Genomic DNA, 22,950 nt, shown 5'->3' with positions numbered 1-22,950 from the left:
ACATCTCCAATCTTAAATCAAATCTAGAATCGGCTTTCTATTCCGCAACAAAGCCTCCTTCACTCACGCTGCCAAACTTACCCTAGTAAAACTGACTATCCTACCGATCCTCGACTTTGGCGATGTCATCTACAAAATAGCTTCCAACACTCTACTCAGCAAACTGGATGCAGTTTATCACAGTGCCATCCGTTTTGTTACTAAAGCACCTTATACCACCCACCACTGCGACCTGTATGCTCTAGTCGGCAGGCCCTCGCTACATATTCATCGCCTACCTCCTCATGCCGTTTGCACACAATGTATACTTTTGATGTCAATGTTCTACGACACACTGGGCTGTACCTACTGACAGAAAGTGACTTAAACTCTTGTTTTCCACAATAGACAGAGGCAAGGTGCAATCGATAACCAGGTCAGACAGTATTGCATTGTTGATAGCTTTCTGCTGTGGATGATTCATGCTGTGGATGATTCATGCTGTGCTGCCCTACACGGGTCTCCATGAACTGTCAGATTGGAGACTGTTGTGGTTCACTTGTGACACTTTTGTTCATCTGGTATTGTTCAAATCTGTAATTGAGCAGTTTCTTCCCGCATTTGTGCAAGTTGTAATCCATTTTGTGTTGACTACAGCGTAGTCTTTATATCCGAAAATAATAATTTGGGGTATCATCTTTCCAAGGGCTCCAACTGAATTCACCCGCCGACGTTCCTCTGCACTTCCACGCGCAACTTTTTCTCCACGGGCACAATTTGATTGGCTGCAGTCCAAACTGTAATCCGTTAAATGAAGAGTTGACGCGCTACACACTTTTTAATAGCATAATTCTTCATATTTGGGCTTGGGGAGGGTATCAAGTCAGTTCGAGTCAAAAGGCTCACGTCCAAGTTAAGTCACGAGTACTTGGTGTTAAAGTCAGTCGAGTTGCAAGTCATCATATTTGTGACTCGAGTCCACACCTCTGGTATTAGGCACATGTGACAAATAAAATGTGATTTGACTTGAAAACATCTCCCAATCTTTCAGTGCAGTTATTTGCTGTTCTTTCAATGAAGCGATGTCCTCCAGTTCTGATATAACTGTTCCTATAGAAAAATCAACACCAACCTCCTCAGGAGCAGCCATTGTTGTTATGATTTTCTACTTCTGTGCCCACAGATTATTAGAGGATGCTGATTGGTCCGACCATACATCGGATAGAATGGAGAGGCTCAAATGACTTGAATCTTGTCGTGACCAAACTGTATCCGTGTAGCGAAACAGAATGTAAGCTTGCGAGATCAGGATGGTTCGTACGAGATTAGAACATTACCAAAATTGAAATGAAATGTAACCATGTTTGAACTTTTAGGAAACATTCGGTTAAAGTAATGAAATAACAAGATTTTGTTTATTTTTTATGTCAAGTGACTTAAATGTGCTGGGAATGTTCCAAAGCCAAGCAACTGTCCTGCACCATTCACAGAAAGTTGTGGTAGGGTTGTATGCAAAATAACCATAGGACAACCACACTTTCACCAAGCTCTGAGAAAAATATGGTTCTCAGAACATTATGTCCTAGCTGGGTAGGCATTGGCCAACGGAGACCATGGCAGGACACCCCGGTTGGGTACTGTGCATAGTAGACCCTGCCATGGGAAATATCTTCTCATGGTTACAGGGTAAGGACAACCTGGCCATTTGAACAGATGACATGCCTTTCTCCATGTCTGTCCACCTGTCACTCAATATGATATCAATATTTTTAGACCTACATGTAGCCCAATACACAGAACCTGAGTTTCACAGATTTTTGTTCAGCAATACATAAATTACCTTTCAAGTCTATTTAGGTACGCTACACGGTCCCTTCAAATATCCTATGTTTACTCGCAGTTCAATTTCATCCCACTGCTTACGTGCATAATTGGATTTGTGAACCATGTCAAATTGTATTGGATAGCATGGGTGCATAAAATATAACTAAATACTGTAGAGTAAAAAACATTACCAGAGGTGTGTGTTTTCTTTTCTCCTCATGTGCATGAACCTGGTCTTGTGATGTGGCCAGTTACAGCATCATTGCATCAGCTTTTCTTTGATGAGCTGTATTGTTATAATCACCCTTCACACCACAGTCATGTCCAGACCCTGCTGCCCCTCAAAAAGTGAACACCATTCTCTAATTTACAACAGAGAGATGAAGCCACGACAGTGTAATTCATCTTCTCTCTAAGGCAATTACACTTAATCTGGAACAGTGAAACCATATTATGCAAATAGTTCCACTATTAAATATCATAGAGATAGCCTATCTGTTTTCCCCCAGTAGGGAAAAATATTTTACATAAAGTCAGAGGGTTTGCAGCTCGGCTACACCTGAACCAAATATTTTTCTAAATACATGGCTCTGGGTTACACCTAACACAACATAGCAGTGGGTTAACGAAGTTCACGACAGCCTGCTCTATGATGGATGGATAGATCGACCATAGATCATTCTAACGATGCAAGCTAACATTCTATTCAATAATCTGCAGCTCGAGCTACATGTATGTTTCGTGTAAACTGGTAGGGAACCTGCAAACAGGTGCATGCAAACCTACAGTCCCAGCAGTGTGCCACGGTTCATATCAAAACCGGTCGACTCGGAGCTGCAAGCAAGTCAAAAGTGAACTCACCTTTGCAGTACTGGAGAAGGAGTGACGTAGTGTCATAAAGGTTTCCACATGATGAAGCGATCCTCTCCGACATTTCTTTCTTTTCAAGCAGACCCGTCACTTCCCCCCTTCTTGCAGCCTCCCTAACCGCGCACGTCTTTCCACCTCACTCTTTCACATTCAGAAACCCTCAACACCTTTCGCTATTTGTCGCTCACCAGCGCCACTACTGTCTGCTCTCCGTACCTGTTACTATAGCAACAGCCTCACCACAGAACATGCAACCATTCGAAACCCGGAGAGGACGCGGTTGGTAATAGACACGAGATCGCTTACAATAATAGATACATTGATCAAATTTGAAATGAAAAATGTTGTCTACTTTAAATGTCTTTAATAACGTAGGATATATCCACAACTATCATTAATTTAAAGTTAAATGCCGATTGTATAAGCCTACTGTTGGTTTTGTTTACTATGCTGAATAATTATTGCAGTAAGGTGTCTTTTCTGAGCACCTGACACTTCATCAATACATGCATAGAAATATAACGACTAGAACTGACAACTTGGAGGGGCGAGAGGGTTGGAGGATGGAAATGGCGGCTAGTACTGCAGACGAAATGGAGGAAATGGAGAAAAGGTTGGTGAAGCGAAAGGTGTGGTGGAATGCTCACGATATGGGTGTCAGTTCTGATGGTATGGAGCAGAAGGATCAGGGTCAAGCACCGGAACGATCGGTAGTGGAAAGAAGAGAGATCATGATACAGAAAGCTGTGGATCATCTAGTAAAGAAATGATAAAGAGGGACAATGTAGGAATCAAGAGTAATGATGTGTTAGAGTGGAAAGTAGTGATCGTGTTTGATGAGACCACTACTACACTTACACCCTATACGTCTAACTAATGCTGTAGAGAAAGATAGGTGAAGTGAAATTAGCCTGGTTCATTGGAAATGGTAGATTGTTAATATTGTGTGGTAGCCAGGCTCAGCAAGAGAAGATTCAGAAAATGGGAAAACTTAATGGGAAGAAGATTAAAAGCCATGTCCCTGGTGCTGATGCTAGATTGAGGGGAGTCATCACTGGGGTCCTAATGTCTATGCCCAAAGATGATATTAAAATGTGAAGAGAGGCAGAGTGATTGAGGCCAAAAGGTTGATCAGTAGGAAAGAGGGTCAAACAAGTGAAAGCTTATCAGTGATGCAGAGGTTTCAAATCAAATCAAATCAAATTGTATTTGTCACATACACATGGTTAGCAGATGTTAATGCGAGTGTAGCGAAATGCTTGTGCTTCTAGTTCCGACAATGCAGTGATAACCAACAAGTAATCTAACTAACAATTCCAAAACTACTGTCTATCTAGGTTTTGAGAAAGTCTTACAAGAGAAAAGTGCAGATCAGATTCCTTCGTTTCAATATTAGAGAATTTGTCCCATATGCACTGCAGTGTTTTAAATGCCAAAGAATGGGTCATGTAGCTGCTCAATGTAAAATAAATAACATGTGTGGATGTGCACATGATTACAGTGAAGGTTAAGTGCAGTAATTGTGTGGGAGAACACAGTGCAGCGTTTGGTGGATGCCAGGTACAGAGAGTTGCTGGAGAGGATCAGAAATAGGATCAGTCATGATGTATCATATGCAGAGGCTGTAAAACAGGTTGGTAGAACTACAGTTGAAGTCAGAAGTTTACATAGACCGTAGCCAAATACATTTACACTGTTTTTCACAATTCCTGACATTTAATCATAGTTAAAATACCCTGGCTTAGGTCAGTTAGTATCACCACTATTTTAAGAATGTGAAATGTGAAATGTCAGAATAATAGTAGAGAGAATGATTTATTTCAGCTTTTTTTTTTCACCACATTCCCAGTGGTTCAGAAGTTTACAAACAATTAGTATTTGGTAGCATTGCCTTTAAATTGTTAAACTTGGGTCAAACGTTTTGGGTAGCGTTCCACAAGCTTCCCACAATAAGTTGGGTGAATTTTGGCCCATTCCTCCTGACAGAGCTGGTGTAACGGAGTCGGGTGTGTAGGCCTCCTTGCTCGCAAACACGCTTTTTCCAGTTCTGCCCATCTTTTCTATAGGATTGAGGTCAGGGCTTTGTGATGGCCACTCCAATACCTCGACTTTGTTGTTCTTAAGCCTTTTTGCCACAACTCTGGAAGTATGCTTAGGGTCATTGTCCATTTGGAAGACCCATTTGCGACCAAGCTTTAACTTCCTGACTGATGTCTTGAGATGTTACTTCAATAGATCCACATAATTTTCCTCCGTCACGATAACATCCATTTTGTGAAGTGCACCAGTCCCTCCTGCAGCAAAGCACCCCAACAACATGATGCTGCCACCCCCATGCTTCAATGTTGGGATGGTGTTCTTCGACTTGCAATCCTCTCCCTTTTTCCTCCAAACATAGTCATTATGGCCAAACAGTTCTAATTTTGTTTCATCAGGACATACAGTTCTATTTTTGTTTCATCAGGACATTTCTCCAAAACATTTGTATTTAAGGTAGTACAGAATTGGCCCAATCATGATTGATCGTACATTCCAACACAGTAGGTAGTGGCATGCACTGTAAATGTTTCTTTGTGGATCGCCATGATATTATAGAAGAAGACTTGAAGGATTCAATGTGGAGAATGGAATGTAACCAGAGAAGAGGCGAAGTGAGGGGGAGAACTTGGTCGAAAATCTTTCTCTGGCAGGTATAGTTTGATGTGTTTTTTGCTCAACAAGTGAGGAGTTTTTGTATGGAGGTCAATGAGGGAGTGTTGAATTTTAGTTGACAAAACCTATAATGGCTTATTTGCTACATGTGGCTTATTTGATTAAATATGTTTCTTAATGATTCTGTAACAATTTTTTTTAAAATTCAAAATACAGAACAATTTACATTGTTACAAACAAAATAGAATGGTATTAACAAGAAAATGCTAACATACAAAAATATCAAGTAATACAAATATTTTTTTAAATCTAGTGCAAAAATCTTGTAATGATTCAGGAAAATATTATTATTGTTATTCACTAGGGATAATGTTTTAATAAAATAGTTACATTCAATCATGTATTAAGTATTTAACAAGAAAAAAGAAAAAAATTCAATGGTCTTGTTATCCTTGCAATAGTAACATTATATCCTTCATGTCAGAAACGTGTGTAGTGTTCATAATGGTAAATAGTATTTCGCAATGTTTTCCCAAAATTATGACACATATTTACATTCAAAGAACGAGTGAGACAGATTCTCACCTTTTTCACAGAAAACGCAGATATCATCAATAGCCACTGTGGTAAACCGTGGGGTGTTCGGTTGAGCGTGCAGAGATTGACACAGAGACAGGGAGGCTTTAGTCCACAAAAACAACTTTACTAAGACAGAAAATAAACATAACAAAGAAAATCACTTAGGTTTCGCTCGTCCCTTCTTCTCTACCTTTGCTTGGTGTCGGTCTCGTCCCCCTCCTCTCGGTGTGCCACCGTGCTCCTTTTATTTGGCCTCCACGGCTGGTTGACACTTTCTTCTAATTACCTCCACTTAGAGCTGTCCGTGTCGGGGTGCCCAGCTCCCGTATTCCCAGCAGAGGGAGCCAACGTTGCATCACGTACCTCCCCTCTATTACCATCCCCTGGGGTATACCTCCCTGGGATACCACACCACACATTTGGATATCATAGAATTACATGGATATATCTTATTTCCGAGAGTACCCATCTAGCACATTTGGTCCTTGGAAGTTGTGGGAATGTTTGTTTTTGGTTTCACTTTGGGTGTGGGAACGAAGCCATGCATTTCATGACCTGTAAAACTAAACGTTTTTAAACATTCTGAGAATAGAAGCAAGCATTTTATCCTGTTCTGCAAACATTTATTTTTAGGTTGCAGGGAGGTTTCGTTAATGTTTTACTCTGGTTCCTTGAAAGTTTTCCTTGGAGGTTTTATTAACGCTCTGAGAACAGTGTTTGTTTCAATAAGACTTAATTACACTGCTATCTTATTTTGTGTGAAGATTTATTTTAACGCAATGCACAGATAGGACATATGGAAATTAATTTCCTCAGGATTTAATCATGCGAACGCATTTATTTTTAATTGTGACACGGCATCAGTGAGATTCAAACCTATCATTTTCATTCTTGGAATTAGTTCACTGAGCCACCAGGATGGAGCTAGCAAAAACTAGGATGGAGCAAAACAAAACTGTTGATTTCACTCTATTCAAGCAGAGCCCATTTCAAAGGAAACAAGCCCTCATTAAGATCAGGTGTGGCAAATTAGTGTGCTTGGCCAACACACCTGAACACACTTAACAATATAGAAGATACAGAGTTTTATTGATGCCAAGAACGAAATGTATATGTGTTTTTTTTTTAATAAGATTCTCACAACGTTTTCTGAATGTTACCAGAAAATGATTGTAGTTTTTATGGGAAGTTTTCTTAAAAGCTTCTTGGTGACAGGGGGGCAGTATTGAGTAGTTTGGATGAATAAGGTGCCCAGAGTAAACTACCCGCTACTCTGTCCCAGATGCTAATATATGCATATTATTATTAGTATTGGATAGGAAACACTCTGAAGTTTCTAAAAATGTTTGAATGATGTCTGTGAGTATAACAGAACTCATATGACAGGCAAAAACCTGAGAAGAAAACAGGAAGTGGGAAATCTGAGGCTTGTAGTTTTTAAAACTCAGCCCCTATTGTAGATACAGTGGGATATTCATTATGTTGCACTTCCTAAGGCTTCCACTAGATGTCAACAATCTTTAGAACTTTGTTTGAGGATTCTACTGTGAAGTGGATGTCTGGCAGATTGCCACAGGCTCTGAGGCACGGTCACGAGAGAGTTAGCTCTCGTTCCATTGCTTTTCTACAGACAATGGAATTCTCAGGTTGGAACCTTATTGATGATTTATGTTAAAAACATCCTAAAGATTCATTCTGTACTTAGTTTGACAAGTTTCTACAGGCTGTAACTGAACTTTTTGAACTTTTCGTCTGAAATTCGACAGGACCTGAACGCGCTTTTGGATTTGTTTACCAAACGCCCTAACAAAAGAAGCTATTTGGACATAATGATGAACATTATCAAACAAAACAAACATTTATTGTGGAACTGCGATTCCTATGAGTGCATTCTGATGAAGATCATCAAAGGTAAGTGAATATTTATAATGCTATTTATGACTAATGTAATCTGACGGTTGCATTAAGGAGAAGTATATCTCTAATTCCATGTATAACAGTTGTATTTTCATCAACATTTATAATGAGTATTTCTGTAAATAGATGTGGCTCTCTGCACAATCATCGCATGTTTTAGAACTACTGAACGTAACGCGCCAATGTAAAATGAGCTTTTTTGATATAAATATGCACTTTAGCGAACAAAACAAACATGTATTGTGTAACATGAAGTCCTATGAGTGTCATCTGATGAAGATCATCCAAGGTTTGTGATTAATTGGACCTCTTTGTGCTTTTGTGACTCCTCTCTTTGGCTGGAAAAATGGCTGTTTTTCTGTGAGTTGGTGGTGACCTAACATAATAGTTTGTGGTGCTTTCGCTGTAATGCATTTTTTAAAATCAGACACTTAGGCTGGATTAATGAGAATTTTATCTTTAAAATTGTGTAAAATACTTGTATGCTTGAGGAATTTTAATTATGAGATTTCTGTTGTTTTGAATTTGGAGCCCTGCACTTTCACTGGCTGTTGGCGAGGTGGGACGCTACCGTCCCACATATCCCAGAGAGGTTTTAACGTTCTCGAACAATTTGAGAACATGACTTTAAAAACAAGCATGAGGAAACCTGAAGGAAAAGTTTTGCTGAAGTACTGAAATTCCCACAGAAGAATGTTGTTTCTTAATGTTCTTGGGACGACTTGAGAACATGACTTTAGAACCATGAGCAAACCTGTATGAAATGTAATGCTGAATTACTGACATTCCCACAGAAGAATGCTATTTCTTAACGTTGTCTGAACTTTTTGAGAACATTCCCAATGCCAAACCAGTTGGAGAACATTACTAAAATTGTAAACATATTTAAGAAATGTTCTGTTAAAGTAATGAAATACCAAGAAAATAAAACATTTTGGGGTTAAATGTGATGAGAATAATCCAAAGCCAAGCATCTACTCAAAACCATTCCCAGAAAGTTGTGGGAAGGTTGTATGAAAAATAACCAAAGGACAACCACGCCCTCACCTAGCCCAAAGAAACACATGCAAGGTTCCCAGAACGTTAGGGGAAGGTTATTTTTCAAACAAACAAACAAATGAAATCAAAACAAAGTTTATTTTCACGTGTACAGGCTCTAACCAATAGTGCAAAAAAGGTATTAGGTGAACAATAGGTAAGTAAAGAAATAAAAGCAGCAGTAAAAAGACAGTGAAAAATAACAGTAGCGAGACTATATACAGTAGCGAGGCTATAAAAGTAGTGAGGCTACATACAGACACCGGTTAGTCGGGCTGATTGATGTAGTATGTACATATAGATATGGTTAAAGTGACTATGCATATATGATGAACAGAGAGTAGCAGTAGCGTAAAAGAGGGGTTGGCGTGTGGTTCGTTTTTACAGGGGAATGTTATGTACAGTGCATTCAAAAAGTATTCAGACCCCTTCCCTGTTTCCACATTTAGTTACGTTACAGCCTTATTAGAAAATGTATTAAATACATGTTTTCCCTCATCAATCTACACACAATACCCCATTATGACAAAACGAAAACAGGTGTTTAGCAATACCTTATTTGCATAAGTATTCAGACCCGTTGATACGAGGCTCGAAATTGACCTCCGGTGCATTGTGTTTTCATTGATCATCCTTGAGACGTTTCTACAACTTGATTGGGGTCCACCTGTAGTAAATTCAATTCAATTGATTGGACATGATTTGGAAAGGCACAAACCTGTCTATATAAGGTCCCACAGTTGACAGTGCATGTCAGAGCAGAAACCAAGGCATGAGGTCAGAGGAATTGTCTCTAGAGCTCAGAGACAGTATTGTGTCGGGGCACAGATATGAGGAAGGGTACCAAAAAATGTCTGCAGCATTGAAGGTCCCCAAAAACACAGTGGCCTCCATCATTCTTAAATGGAAGAAGTTTGGAACCACCAAGATTGTTCTTCGAGCTCGCCTTCCTTGCCAAACTGAGCAATCGGGGGGAGAAGGGCCTTGGTCTGGGAGGTGACCAAGAACTCGATGGTCACTCTGACAGAGCTCCAGAGTTCCTCTGTGGAGATGGGAGAACCTTCCAGAAGGACAACCATCTCTCAGCACTCCACCAATCATGCTGTGGGGATTTATTGTGGGGATTTATTTCAGCAACAGGGACTGGGAGACTAGTCAGGATCGAGGGAAAGATGAATGAAGGAACGTACAGAGAGATCATTGATGAAAATCTGCTCCAGAGTGCTCAAGACCTCAGACTGGGGCGAAGGTTCACCTTCTATCAGGACAACAACTCTAAGCATACAGCCAAGACAAAGCAGGAGTGGCTTCGGGACAGGTCTCTGAATGTGCTTGAGTGGCCCAGCCAGAGCCTGGACTTGAACCCAATTTAACATCTCTGGGGAGACCTGAAAATAGCTGTGCAGCGACACTCCCCATCCAACCTGATAGAGCCTGAGAAGATCTGCAGAGAAGAATGGGAGGAACTCCCTAAATACAGGTGTGCCAGCTTGTAGCGTCATACCCAAGAAGACTTGAGTTTGTAATCGCTGCTAAAGGTGTTTCAACAAAGTACTGAGTAAAGGGTCTGAATACTTATGTAAATGTGATATTTCTAAAAACCTATTTTGCTTTGTCATTATGGGTTATTGTGTTAAGATTGAGGGGGAAAAACAATTTCATCCCATTTTAGAACAAGTCTGTAACGTAACAAAATGTGGAAAAAGTGAAAGGCTCTGAATACTTTCTGAATGCACTGTAAATGTTCTCTAACACACCAAAATATTATGTTATTTTATTGGGTTAATTGAACATTCTCAGAACTGTGATGTTCTCTAAAGGTTCTCCTTTGGTTATTAGAAAAGTTACTTTCCTACAACATGAAGCATGGAGGAGGAGGTGTGATGTTGTGTTTTTTTGCTGGTGACACTGTCTGTGATTTATTTAGAATTCAACTTAACCAGTATGGCTACAGCATTCAGCAGTGATACGCCATCTCATCTGGTTTGCGCTTAGTGGGACTATAATGAGAGATAATGATAAGATAATGACCCAACACACCTCCAGGCTGTGTATGGGCTATTTGACCAAGAAAGATAGTGATGGGGTGCTGCATCAGATGTTCTGGCCTCCACAATCACCCAACCTCAACCCAATTGAGATGGTTTGGGATGAGTTGGACCGCAAAGTGAAGAAAAAGCAGCCAACAAGTGCTCAGCATATGTGAGAACTCCTTCAAGACTGTTGGAAAAGCATTCCAGGTGAAGCTGGTTGAGAGAATGCCAAGAGTGTGCAAAGCTACCATCAAGGCAAAGGGTGGCTACTTTGAATAATCTAAAATATACTTTGATTTGTTTTGCACTTTTTTGGTTATTACATGATTCCATGTGTTATTTCATAGTTTTGATGTCTTCACTATTATTCTACAAAACCCTGGATTGAGTAGGTGTGTCCAAACTTTTGACTGGTACTGTACAAGGTTGATTAAATGGTTCTTTAGTATCTAGCTAACAATCCAGTTTGCATGAAAATGATGGCTATAGGCTCAATTACCATCTAGTTCCTTATCATCAAACACAATTAAGCACAAGAACGCACACAATTGATTACACCAACAAAGAATATTTAATTTAAAAACATTGTCATTCATTACTACGTCATTTTCTGTTTCACAGGAGTTCGAGCTAGCGATCAGCAGGCAGATACGACTGCTTCATACACTTTGAGAACTACCACAGACTTCAAACAAAGCTGTTTTTCTAATAATGTATTTATTAGAAAGATGTCCGTTTGGGTTCAGAAAGCGTTTGGCTTGTCATAAAATTTGCCCAAAATGTACTACCGTTGCTGTGTGTGGGGGAAATCTGTCATATTTGGTTAAATCTTATGGCTCTCCCATGGGCACCAATACAATAACAGCTGGCTCAGGTCTACTTAACGGAAAGATTCACCCATATTGAATGTTATATTATATTTGTGCATATTTGAGTGATGTTCTATCGATTCCCGGGGTCATTTCATGTGTCTTTGAGCTATTCGCCTTTCAAGCAGGCAGAAATAAAGCATCATGTGATCATTTTCTGCCTGTATTCCTGCCTGCTTGAATGGCGAATTGCTCATGTACACATTGAAACATGAAATGACCCCGGGAATCGATAGAGCATCGCTCCAACATTCAAAATGGATGAATCTTTCCTTCAATAAAACCCCCCTATAGGACTGGTTACATTGCATTGTGTTGGGGGATTATCTGTCCATGTAGTGCGGTAAGGCCTACATGCAGTAAACAGTACATTGCAGATTACAATGCACTTCAACAGTATTTTTTTGTGTTATTCATTAGAAAGTAACATGCGTTGCTCTATGGTCTTTTTAAATCTCCAGTCGTTCTGAATTTCCATGTAGACTTGATGATTCTGTCTAGGCAGAATTAGGGACAGTAAACCCAACCGACTTCTTCAGACTTCCAAAATAGACTGAAGCTGAATCATTTTGTAATGCATCTTATCTCCAGATCATTTAAAAACAGATGGGTGTTTATTAGAATGGGTGTAAAGAGCAAACTTGGCACGCTGACCTCATGTAGGATATACAGAACACCAATCTTAACCCTGAGCTAAAGCTCAGACAGTCACGCACAGTTTGAATGAAACCCCTGGTCAAATATATGTACAAATAAATATTGGGCTCTTTTGTAAGTCAACAAATATGAAAGAAACAAGTGGAATCTCTGTTAAATCGCTCATGTAAATAAATATGAGTTGAGGGAATGATAACAGGCCTCGTTTAGGCTTCTGTCACGTCACTATCTCATGTACGGTGTAGAGAGAACTGTAGAGGGAGCTGCTTCACCGCATATAGCAACCACTCTCCATTCCATTACTTGCATCTCTTGTATCTCCATTGATCAGAGGTCCATTACCTCAGTCGCTCATTCTGAGACTTTAGATGATGAGTGGAAATGCATTTTTAAAAGTATCACACTGGCTCTCAACAATTCCCGTGTGCATTATATGATCTTGATTGATCCTCCATTTTTCTCTGACCCACAGGTCCCAGGTCCCGAGATTCTTTTTATTCTCACTCAACAGCTTCATCATCACTCAAGGCCACAATGGAACAGAATATTGCACCTTGGTGGATCTTGACTAATCTGAGTGCAGAGTACTGGTGCACACGGAAGGCATCGCTTAAGAAAATCTCAAGGAAGGTGAGGCTCGCCGTATGAGCACAGCATGCTAACACAGCACTTAAAGTGAAAACCGAAAGGTAACACTATACAGAAATGGCCAGTGATAACCTTATTTCTGTACAGGAGGAGGCGATGCCAAAGTGCACTCAGACAACTGACCCTAGTTTTTGACTGCTTCAGATTGAGATAGATAACGTATGCTAGAGAGAGAGACATGGTAAATAATGTTATATGGTCTGGCAGTCCTATTAGTAGTCCAGCGCCTCTTCATGCACCTCTCCCTGTGATAAAAATGAGATTCACATTTCATTGACTTGCTTTAATGCGCATGAATTTGTCTTCCGGATGCAATTAGTCAGTTTGATTTCCATTTTGCCTGGAGGAGGAACTTTGGGAAGTCACGCAGCGAGCCTCCCACTGAGGCCCAGGGCAGAAAAACCAAACCAGAGGCAGCTCTCCTTTCTCTACATAGGGTTTTAACAGGCTCTGATTACGCCTGAGTATGTGCATCCACCTCACAGACCTCCCAACAGGGAGCAGACAGACAGAAAGAGCACCAATGCTACTGGATAGACTCATGTCTGCTCCATGCTCCTGGCCATGATGGACATGTTTACACTTGACATGTTTTTAGATCTTCTACAGAATCTATTTTTAGATCTTCAGAAGATACCCATCCAACCCATGGGTAGACGAACACTACTTGTACCTTCCCTGGATCAAACCCAATATTATATAAAGCCCTCTCGTTCAAACGCAATGAAATGGATGCATACCTGTACAGTAGCTTTTCGTGCACAATAAAATAATTTACCAATGATTTTGCTCTGAATATGCATTTGGGGGATTAAAAGATGGAGAGGTCACTGGCACCAAAGAAAGGACATAGCTATTATAAGGGACAGCACCGTTGACATAAGCATTGGAAACGCGGCATTGACTCCCTGTGCGGAAAAGTCTCCATAGACCTCAAATGCTGCCTTACTGAAATCCAAGGACACATCTGACAATTGACAGGAGTGATGTATGTCTGGTGCTGGCACTGTAACCAGAGCCAGTCTGGGAGGAGAAAGGTGCCAAATGACTTGCATATACGGCTTTTACACCCACTCATGTATATTTCTGAGCAATTTAGCATTTCAGTGTTCACAAGATGTGTAAAACTTGGAAATGAGCTCAATAAGACCATACAAATCTGCAAAATGGCAATTCAACTTACTGCAAGATGATGATAATAGCACTATACCTCAAACATATTAGATTAGTGGTGACAAGAAAATGTGCAACACAGTACAGGGAAATCGTTCTAGAAAGCAATTAAACGAATCCAATGCCTGCACAGCTCCAGAGCACATTATTACTAACCCTGACAAAAATGTTGCATCTATGCTTTGACCTCTAAAGTTATACAGTTGGGATAGAAGGTGAGGATCTATTGCACCCCTCTGCGGATAGTGTAAGGGAATTGCCCTATGGGAGCTGGGGCTCTTCCTTTCCAGGGGATTTTGGATCTTATCCAAGACTGTCAGAGCGCTGAGCAGCGGCAGTGTCTCTTCCTCCACCTTTAGAATGTACTGCTGATTAGTACTTCCTGTATTCAAATACGATTCTCTTGTGAGCCTGCTGTATGCAGATTTCAGACGGTCAAAAACCTCTCCCATTTTATAGTGAAAATGCTTTCTTGTTGAGGTTGCTGTGCTTGGCGGATTGAGACTGCGTTGCAGGCCACAGTGCTGCTAAAGTAATTCAGGTGCACTAAAATGGTCCAGTGACACAGGCACGCATGTCTTGACCAACAGGCTGCTAGGTAAACCTTGCATGCCTACCACCGTGTCCAGAATAACTTATGAGTGTGACATCATAATCACCTTTAACACACTCCACATTTCTCACACGACTGCCAGGATGTGTCCTTTTAACCTCCTGAAGGAGTCTTGTTCTTGTATCACCACGAGAGAGGATAATAAGTCTATTCAGTGGTTCCATTAAGAGGGTGGTTTGTGTATGGAGGATGAGTGATGTTCCGATTGTGCTGGCTGCCTGGATGCAGCTGTGTACTGAGCGGTGGGCCTGTGTTTGTATATCTCCCTCACTGCAGACTTTTATTGTCAATGCACATACTCTAATTATCCCTCTGCTGGCTGTTTGCAGTTATTTACTGTGTGTACCCAAAGGCCACAGAATTTACACCACTTTATGCAAGGGGTGGGTCGAATCCTGAATGCTGATTGGTTAAAACCGCATTCCAGTCGGTGTCTATTCCACAGGTTACCACCGGCTAAATCTATGACTTTAAAATGCCTATTCACTCTGTTCCAACTGACTGCGCAATCCACTGTCTCATCAGCCTTTCAGGGAATTTATAAACTTGATCTTCATTATAAAAGCATCTAGACATTATCTCACATTTCTTTCAGACTAATATTTCCATTTTCAACAGTAGAGAATTTGTATAAACATTTTTGTCTGTCTCTCCAACATTTGCAACATTGTTTCAATATAAAAATGTGTCCCATAGTGATGAACGTGTCGGGACAAGACAGACAAGCAGGCAGCATTTCTCAGTCAGTCAAAATCATGAATCAGCTGGCATCATTTTTATGGATATATACAAATAAATGTAAATTGAAAAAATGTCAAATGAAACATAGTGCAGCTAGTTTGCAGTCTTTCTAGCTTCAGTTTCAATTGATTTTGTTAGCTGTGTTGTTGGCTAGCTCCTCTGAACATCAGTATCCTGACTAGTGAGCACATTTTCTATTCCAGGCGAAATTGCGCCTCATTAGCTCATTGTTATGGATGTATCCAAATAAATTCACTAGAAAACAGCTTAAACAAATGTAAATGCAGCTACTAGGCTGATATTCTTGCTGCACTTTTTTAGTTGGCTAGCTAGCAAGCAAGGGATAATAAGATTGCCAGCCAGTATGGCAATGGAACATTTAGAACAAATGACTGGGTCACGTCCATAGATACAAAACAAAAAGACTGAATGACTGGGTCGCGTCTCTAGCAACCGAACCGATAGAACGAACAAATCTAGCAACCCTTGATTTGTGTCGAGACTACAGTTGAAGTCGGAAGTTTACATACATCTTAGCCAAATACATTTAAACTCCGTTTTTCACAATTCCTGACATTTAATCCTAGTAAAAAAAAATCCCTGTTTTAGGTCAGTTAGGATCACCACTTTATTTTAAGAATGTGAAATATCAGAATAATAGTTGAGAGAATTATTTATTTCAGCTTTTATTTCTTTCATCACATTCTCAGTGCGTCAGAAGTGTACATACACTCAATTAGTATTTGGTAGTATTGCCTTTAAATTGTTTAACTTGAGTCAAACGTTTTGGGTAGCCTTCCACAATAAGTTGGGTGAATTTTGGTCAATTCCTCCTGACAGAGCTGGTGTAACTGAGTCAGGTTTGTAGGCCTCTTTGCTCCAAATGCTTTTTCAGTTCTGCCCACAAATGTTCTATAGGATTGAGATCAGGGTTTTGTGATGGCCACTCCAATACCTTGACATTGATGTCATTAAGCCAAGTATGCTTGGGGTCATTGTCTATTTGGAAGACCCATTTGCGACCAAGCTTTAACTTCCTGACTGATCTTGAGATGTTGCTTCAATATATCCACATAATTATCCTGCCTCATGATGCCATCTATTTTGTGAAGTGCATAAGTCCCTCCTGCAGCAAAGCACACCCACAACATGATGCTGCCAACCCTGTGCTTCACGGTTGAGATGGTGTTCTTCGGCTTGCAAGCATCCCCCCTTTTCCTCCAAACATAACGATGGTCATTATGGCCAAACAGTTCTAGTTTTGTTTAATCAGACCAGAGGATATTTCTACAAAAAGTACAGTCTTTGTCCCCATGTGCAGTTGCAGACCATAGTCTGGCTTCTTTATGATGGTTTTAGAGCAGTGGCTTCTTCCTTGCTGAGCTACCTTTCAAGTTATGTTGATATAGGACTCGTTTTACTGGATATAGATACTTTTGTACCTGTTTCCTCCCGCATCTTCACAAGGTCATTTACTGTTGCTCTGGGATTGATTTGCACTTTTCACACCAAAGTACGTTCATCACAGCTGCGTGGTCCTATGGTGTTTAAACTTGCGTACTATTGTTTATACAGATTAATATGGTACCTTCAGGCATTTGGAAATTGCTCCCAAGGATGAACCAGACTTATGGAGGTCTACAATTGTCTTTCTGAGGTCTTGGCTGATTTATTTTGAAGTTTGAAGTTTGAAGGCAGGCCTTGAAATACATCCACAGGTACACATCCAATTGACTCAAATTATGTCAATTAGCCTATCAGAAGCTTCTAAAGCCATGACATAATTTTCTGGAATTTTCCAAGCTGTTTAAAGCCACAGACAACTAACTTTGTGTATGTAAACCTCTGACCCACTAGAATTGTGATACAGTGAAATAATCTGTCTGTAAACAATTGTTGGAAGAATTACTTGTGTCATGCACAAAGTAGATGTCCTAACCGACTTGCCTAAACTATAGTTTGTTAACAAGAAATTTGTGGAGTGGTTGAAAAACAAGTTTTAATGACCCCAACCTAAGTGTATGTATGCTTCCAACTTCAACTGTATATATTGTGGAAGGATGAAATATAGTATGATTAAATTGAGCAAAATAACATTTCTAATTATAATATGTCAATCATTATTTGAATATGTTGGTAACCCGTTGTGTAAAAGTGATAATGCCCCCGAAGCCGGTGTTTGTTGGATATATTGGCACAGTTGGACTTTGTCTCGGGCCTAACAACACCCGTGCCAATACTGTATATGCTCCAAACACCGGCTTCGATTGCATTATCACTTAATTGACTGCTTAACGGAAAGCCTGCCGTCACAGGATACTTGATTTAGTTGTGTTGGTCAGAGGAGCAGGTGCAGTGAAGGAACCAATTCCTCTTCCCCACTTGGTTAGGTTAACATACGTTTATTGGTCTCGGCTGTATTTTTGTGATTATTACTATGCCCTACCTTTTGGCTGAACCTCATTACTTGTACATAGTTTAGTATAGGGTGTCAGTATATTCACTATATAACTGTAGCAATGTTTTTTTCCTTTCAGGACACTGTGGCACTCTCTTGGACTGGCTGGATCAGCAGTAGGGAGGGGACACAGAGACCACAGGAAGTAGAAGTGGGCCCCGAAACCAGACTTTATCTAACATTTCTTTATCCAATAAACTCCCCCGTTCATTCCATGCCTCTCCTTGTGCTGCGACCACAAACAAATCGTAAATTTTGTTGCATTTTTTTTGTCATCTCTCATTGTGAGTTAAACTTAGTCTGTTATTGATGCCAATCATTTCAATCTGTTCAAAAATGAGGCTGAACAGAAAGGTTGAGGTTTAATTTAAAAAGTGTTTTAGGTGTCAATATGCCAAAACGCAATAGAAAAACAATTGCACTGAGGTGATGCTTGATATGTTGTATGTTGGAATGTGAGCTCAAATGCTGTCTATTGTGCTGTATCTTGAAGGATATGACAATATCCTGTGGCTTTATGAGGGCTAGAGATGTTTTTGTGTAGCGTTATCTTCGGAGGGGAACATGAATGTTCTGGCGGAATAACTCATGTTGGCATTGATGTTGATATTATTTGCTCTTCCAGGTCACTGTCTTTCATAACAAATCACAAGTGAACACAAATGTTTTTGTTTGTTTGTTTTTTGGTGCCTTTTATTCCTGCCGCCAAACCAACCCAGACAAAGCCATTGGTCCAATCACTTTGTGAAGCACCAATCGTGCTCAATGATCCATGCTGCCAGTCTCTTTAGTTGATGAGGGCTGGACTAGATTCATTGACTATCTGTCCATTTCAAGGGAAACCTATCCCTCCCCATCAATATCAGCATTTAGACCAGTTAGTGAAAACAAAGCTGAAGCTCTTTTCTCAGATATCGGGTCAATGCCCTTCATTACGCAAGTGTACACTCACCCTAACCCTAACCAAGTGCATTCGGAAAGGATTCAGACCCCTTGACTTTTTCCACATTTTGTTACGTCACAGCCCTATTATAAAATGTATTACATTTTTGTTTTTCCTTCAGTCTACACAAAATACCCTATAATGACAAAGCAAAAACATTTTTTTACATTTAAAAAAATAAAAAATAAAATGGAAACATTGCATTTCTATAAGTATTCATACCCTTTATTCAGTACTTTGTTGAAGCACCTTTGGCAGTAATTACAGACCAAAAAGGTTCTTCAACAAAATCTCCGATTGCTCAGTTTGGCCGGGCGTTGGCCGGGCGGGTAGCCCTAAGAAGTGCGTTGGTGGTTCCAAACTTCTTCCATTTAAGAATGATGGAGGCCACTGTGTTCTTGGAGACCTTAAATTGCATACATTTTTTGGTACTCTTCCCGAGATCTGTGCCTCGACACAATCCTGTCTCTGAGCTCTACGGACAATTTCTTCGACCTCATGGCTTGGTTTTTGCTCTGACATGCACTGCCAACTGTGGGACCTTATATAGACAGGTGTGTGCCTATATGGCCAATCAATTGAATTTACCACAGGTGGACTCCAATCAAGTTGTCGAAACATCTCAAGGATGATCAATGGAAACAGGATGCACCTGAGCTCAATTTCGAGTCTCATAGCAAAGGGTCTGAATACTTATGGAAATAAGGTATTTCCGTTTTTAATTTTTCACAAATTGGCAAACATTTCTTAAACTTGTTTTTGCTTTGTCATTATATGGTGTTGTGTGTAGATTGATGAGGAACAAAATATATTTAATACATTTTAAAATAAGGCTGTTATGTAATGAAATGTGGAAAAAGGAAGGGGTCTGAATACTTTCCAAATATTGGGACAATTCGTCGGGACAAGGACTCTACAAAGTGCCAAGCGTTCCACAGGGATGCTGGCCAATGTTGACTCCAATGCTTCCCACAGTTGTGTCAAGTTGGCTTGGTGTCCGTGGGTGGTGGACTATTCTTGATATACACTGGAAACTGTTTTACATGTAAAACCGAGCATCGTTAAAGGATTTAACAAGTAACATCAATAAGGGATCATAGCTTACACCTAGATTCACCTGGTCAGTCTATGTCAAGGAAAGAGCAGGTGTTCCTAATGTTTTGTACACTCAGTGTACAAGTTACAGTATGCACCGGTCTTTTGACTGCAGCTGTACAGAAGACCCCCAACCTTAATAACGACAATATGCCACGATGCATACACTCTATCGATGCAAGTCCACTGCCCTGGGTGTGATGAAAGTGCTTTGCAAATTAAATGAATTATTATTACTCACAGTTCTTTCCCTCCTCCTCATGCTCTTTTCCCACATGGCCATGCCACACTTCTCAGATGGCTGGTCAGACAGACTATGCTTGCCATTGCTGGAGAGGGGCCAATGGACCCCTGAAGGACCCCCACCTGCAGGAAATGTGCTCTAAACAGGCAAGAATACATCTCAGCCTCATGGCAAAATGTGTAATAGCAAAATGTTCCCCTCACGTCCCCTCTCCTATTTGCACTCGCTATGGAACCACTGGCCGAGGCCATCAGGTTAACGCCTGCTATACAGGGGCTGCTCATTGGTGATGTTCACCATAAAGTAAGCTTGTACGCTGATGATGTCCTGATATTCATCTCTAGTCCCGAGACTTCAATTACATCTCTTATTAATATTATTGAATTATTCAGCGAATTCTCAGGCTACAAGATTAACTTAACTAAATCAGAGGCTATGCCACTTGGTAACCTACACTCTGTACCTAATACTTCTCCCCCCTTCCTTTTTAAATGGTCTCCCTCAAGTTTGACGTATCTGGGTATATTTGTAACTCCTAAATTCCAGCAAATGTACAAAGCCAATTTTGTTCCCTTGTTTGATACAATTAGAACTCTCTTCCGATTTCATGGTTGCGTAGAATATCCCTCTTGAAAATGAACGTTTTACCTAGACTACTTTACCCAATCCAAATGATCCCAGTATTACTCTCCAATAAGGTAATACAGGATGTAAATGGATGGCTAACTTCCTTTAAATGGAGTAAACGCAAGCCAAGACTTAAGATGGCAATATTGCAGCTTCCAAGTTCTATGGGTGGCTTGGATCTACCCAATATCAGGTTCTATCAATGGTGTGTCCAACTATGTTATATTTCTGACTGGATCACAAATGATGACTTCTCTATTTGGTTAGACATTGAGACTTCTCTTTCAAAATACCCCTTACAGGATATTTTATTTTTCGGAAGTTTCAAGTCTGTAAAAGGTCACTGCAATAATCCCATTACATTTAACACACTCAAAGTATGGAGGTCAGTTCAATGTTTTTTTGGGAAGGTCCAAACTAACCTCCTGCTCTTACCCCAATTCTTATCAACCTAGATGTTGGTCCAGGATTGCTGGATGCTGGCTTTAACTTTTGGCTTAATAAGGGCATACGCAGACTAAATGATTTATTTGCTGATAAGATTTTATTGTCATTTGAGCAGATGGTCGAGAAATATCGACTCCCAAAGCAGGACTTTTTCCGCTTCCTACAAGTAAGACATTATATTTTGAAGAGCACCACCTTAATTGGCAACCCTGATGTGACTGTCATTGAAATAATGTTTTTTTTTGTCCCACAAAGGAAAATGTCTGTAAGTCTGTTTTATGATACTTTAAGATCCTTTTCTGCTGTCAACACACAGAGGGTGAAACAAGTGTGGGAGAAAGAATTGTCTGTTACTATTGACAAAGAGATGTGGGAGGACATTTGGAGATATGCAAAAACAATATCTATTTGTAATCGTACTAGAGCAATCCAGTTAAGAATAATACACAGATTGCATATATCCCCAAATCACAGACATGCTTTTAGCCCCACTTCCTCTTCTCCTCAGTGTCTTAAATGTAAAACTGATACAGGCTCCCTAATACATTGTTTATGGTCATGTACCAAAATACAAAGATACTGGTCTGGTGTTCTGCACGAAATTGAAAAGATCCTAGGGGTTGATTTAGAATTGGACCCAGTTTATTTACTGTTAGGTCTCCCTAGTAGGCGTGTTACTTCTGTGGGTAAGAGGAGGCTTTACAACATCCTTACCTTCGCAGCGAGGAAAAACATCCTCTTACAGTGGATTAGTGATGAGGTTCCTCTATTAAAGATTGGCATAAGATACTATTTGAATGGGTGCCACTGGAATAGCTGACATGTACATTGCATTCTAAAACAGATCAGTTCTACAAAGTATGGGAACCTTGCTCGGCTCCAGTGATGTACTGGGGCTATTCGCACCATCCTCTGTAGCGCCATGCAATTTGAGGGGCCGTGCCAAACCTTTTCATCCTCCTGAGGGCAGGAGGCAACACATAGCTAACGTTAGTCACAACAAATGGGAATTCGTAACATATATGTTTTGCCAGTGATTAACTTATTGTACGAAGTGCAATTCGCAACATATTGTAGGAATTGTAATTCGTAACATATCATACGAAATGGATGATGGACATCCACAAATGAATGTATACCAAATGAAACGTAACATATCATACTGTTTGGAGTGTCCCGGGTTTACATTTACTTTCTTACGTCTACCCCGGAGTCCAGGTTGCTAACACAAACAATAAAGCGTGTCTTCATGCATTATGGGCTGTCAAATGTGTTTTTCTGAAAACCATTAGCAGAAGGGCTACCAGGCATGAAGGAAGACCAGATTCTAGACCCGTCACACTCTCAGCAGGAGACTGGTCTGAAGCAGACAATACTGGTTTTAGGACTGCGCGGTTGTCAATATCTTCCCCCCTCTCTGTTGGTTCATTGCTCTTTGATGGGGTGAGAGATAAGTTACAGTAGCAGTGTGTGATAACCCATAATGGCCCTCCACCACATGAGCTGCATTAATACTGATGAAGACGCAAGCAGTGCAAGGGGA

At 40.3% G+C, this 22,950-nt stretch overlaps 1 protein-coding gene and 1 long non-coding RNA gene across 2 annotated transcripts in view; one reads left to right on the top strand and one right to left on the bottom strand.

The window, feature by feature from the left end:
• Nucleotides 1-2,874, bottom strand: part of LOC118385304 (echinoderm microtubule-associated protein-like 1) — a 35,191-nt gene extending 32,317 nt beyond the window's left edge. Inside the window, exon 1 of the mRNA XM_035772341.2 lies at nt 2,665-2,874. Within this exon, the coding sequence (XP_035628234.1) occupies nt 2,665-2,737 (73 nt within the window). The 5' untranslated portion in view covers nt 2,738-2,874. The remainder of the gene's footprint in view (nt 1-2,664) is intronic.
• A 44-nt stretch (nt 2,875-2,918) lies between these two features.
• Nucleotides 2,919-22,662, top strand: LOC118385321 (uncharacterized). The gene is made up of 3 exons (XR_004825994.2): nt 2,919-3,286; nt 12,891-13,048; nt 18,131-22,662. It is a non-coding gene; the product is annotated as an uncharacterized LOC118385321 (long non-coding RNA).
• Nucleotides 22,663-22,950: the final 288 nt, after the last annotated feature.

This window comes from Oncorhynchus keta, chromosome 1, assembly GCF_023373465.1.
Source record: "Oncorhynchus keta strain PuntledgeMale-10-30-2019 chromosome 1, Oket_V2, whole genome shotgun sequence".
NCBI lineage: Eukaryota > Metazoa > Chordata > Actinopteri > Salmoniformes > Salmonidae > Oncorhynchus > Oncorhynchus keta.
The sequence above is the reverse complement of the archived record's forward strand: the minus strand, read 5'-3'. Positions and strand labels throughout refer to the sequence as shown.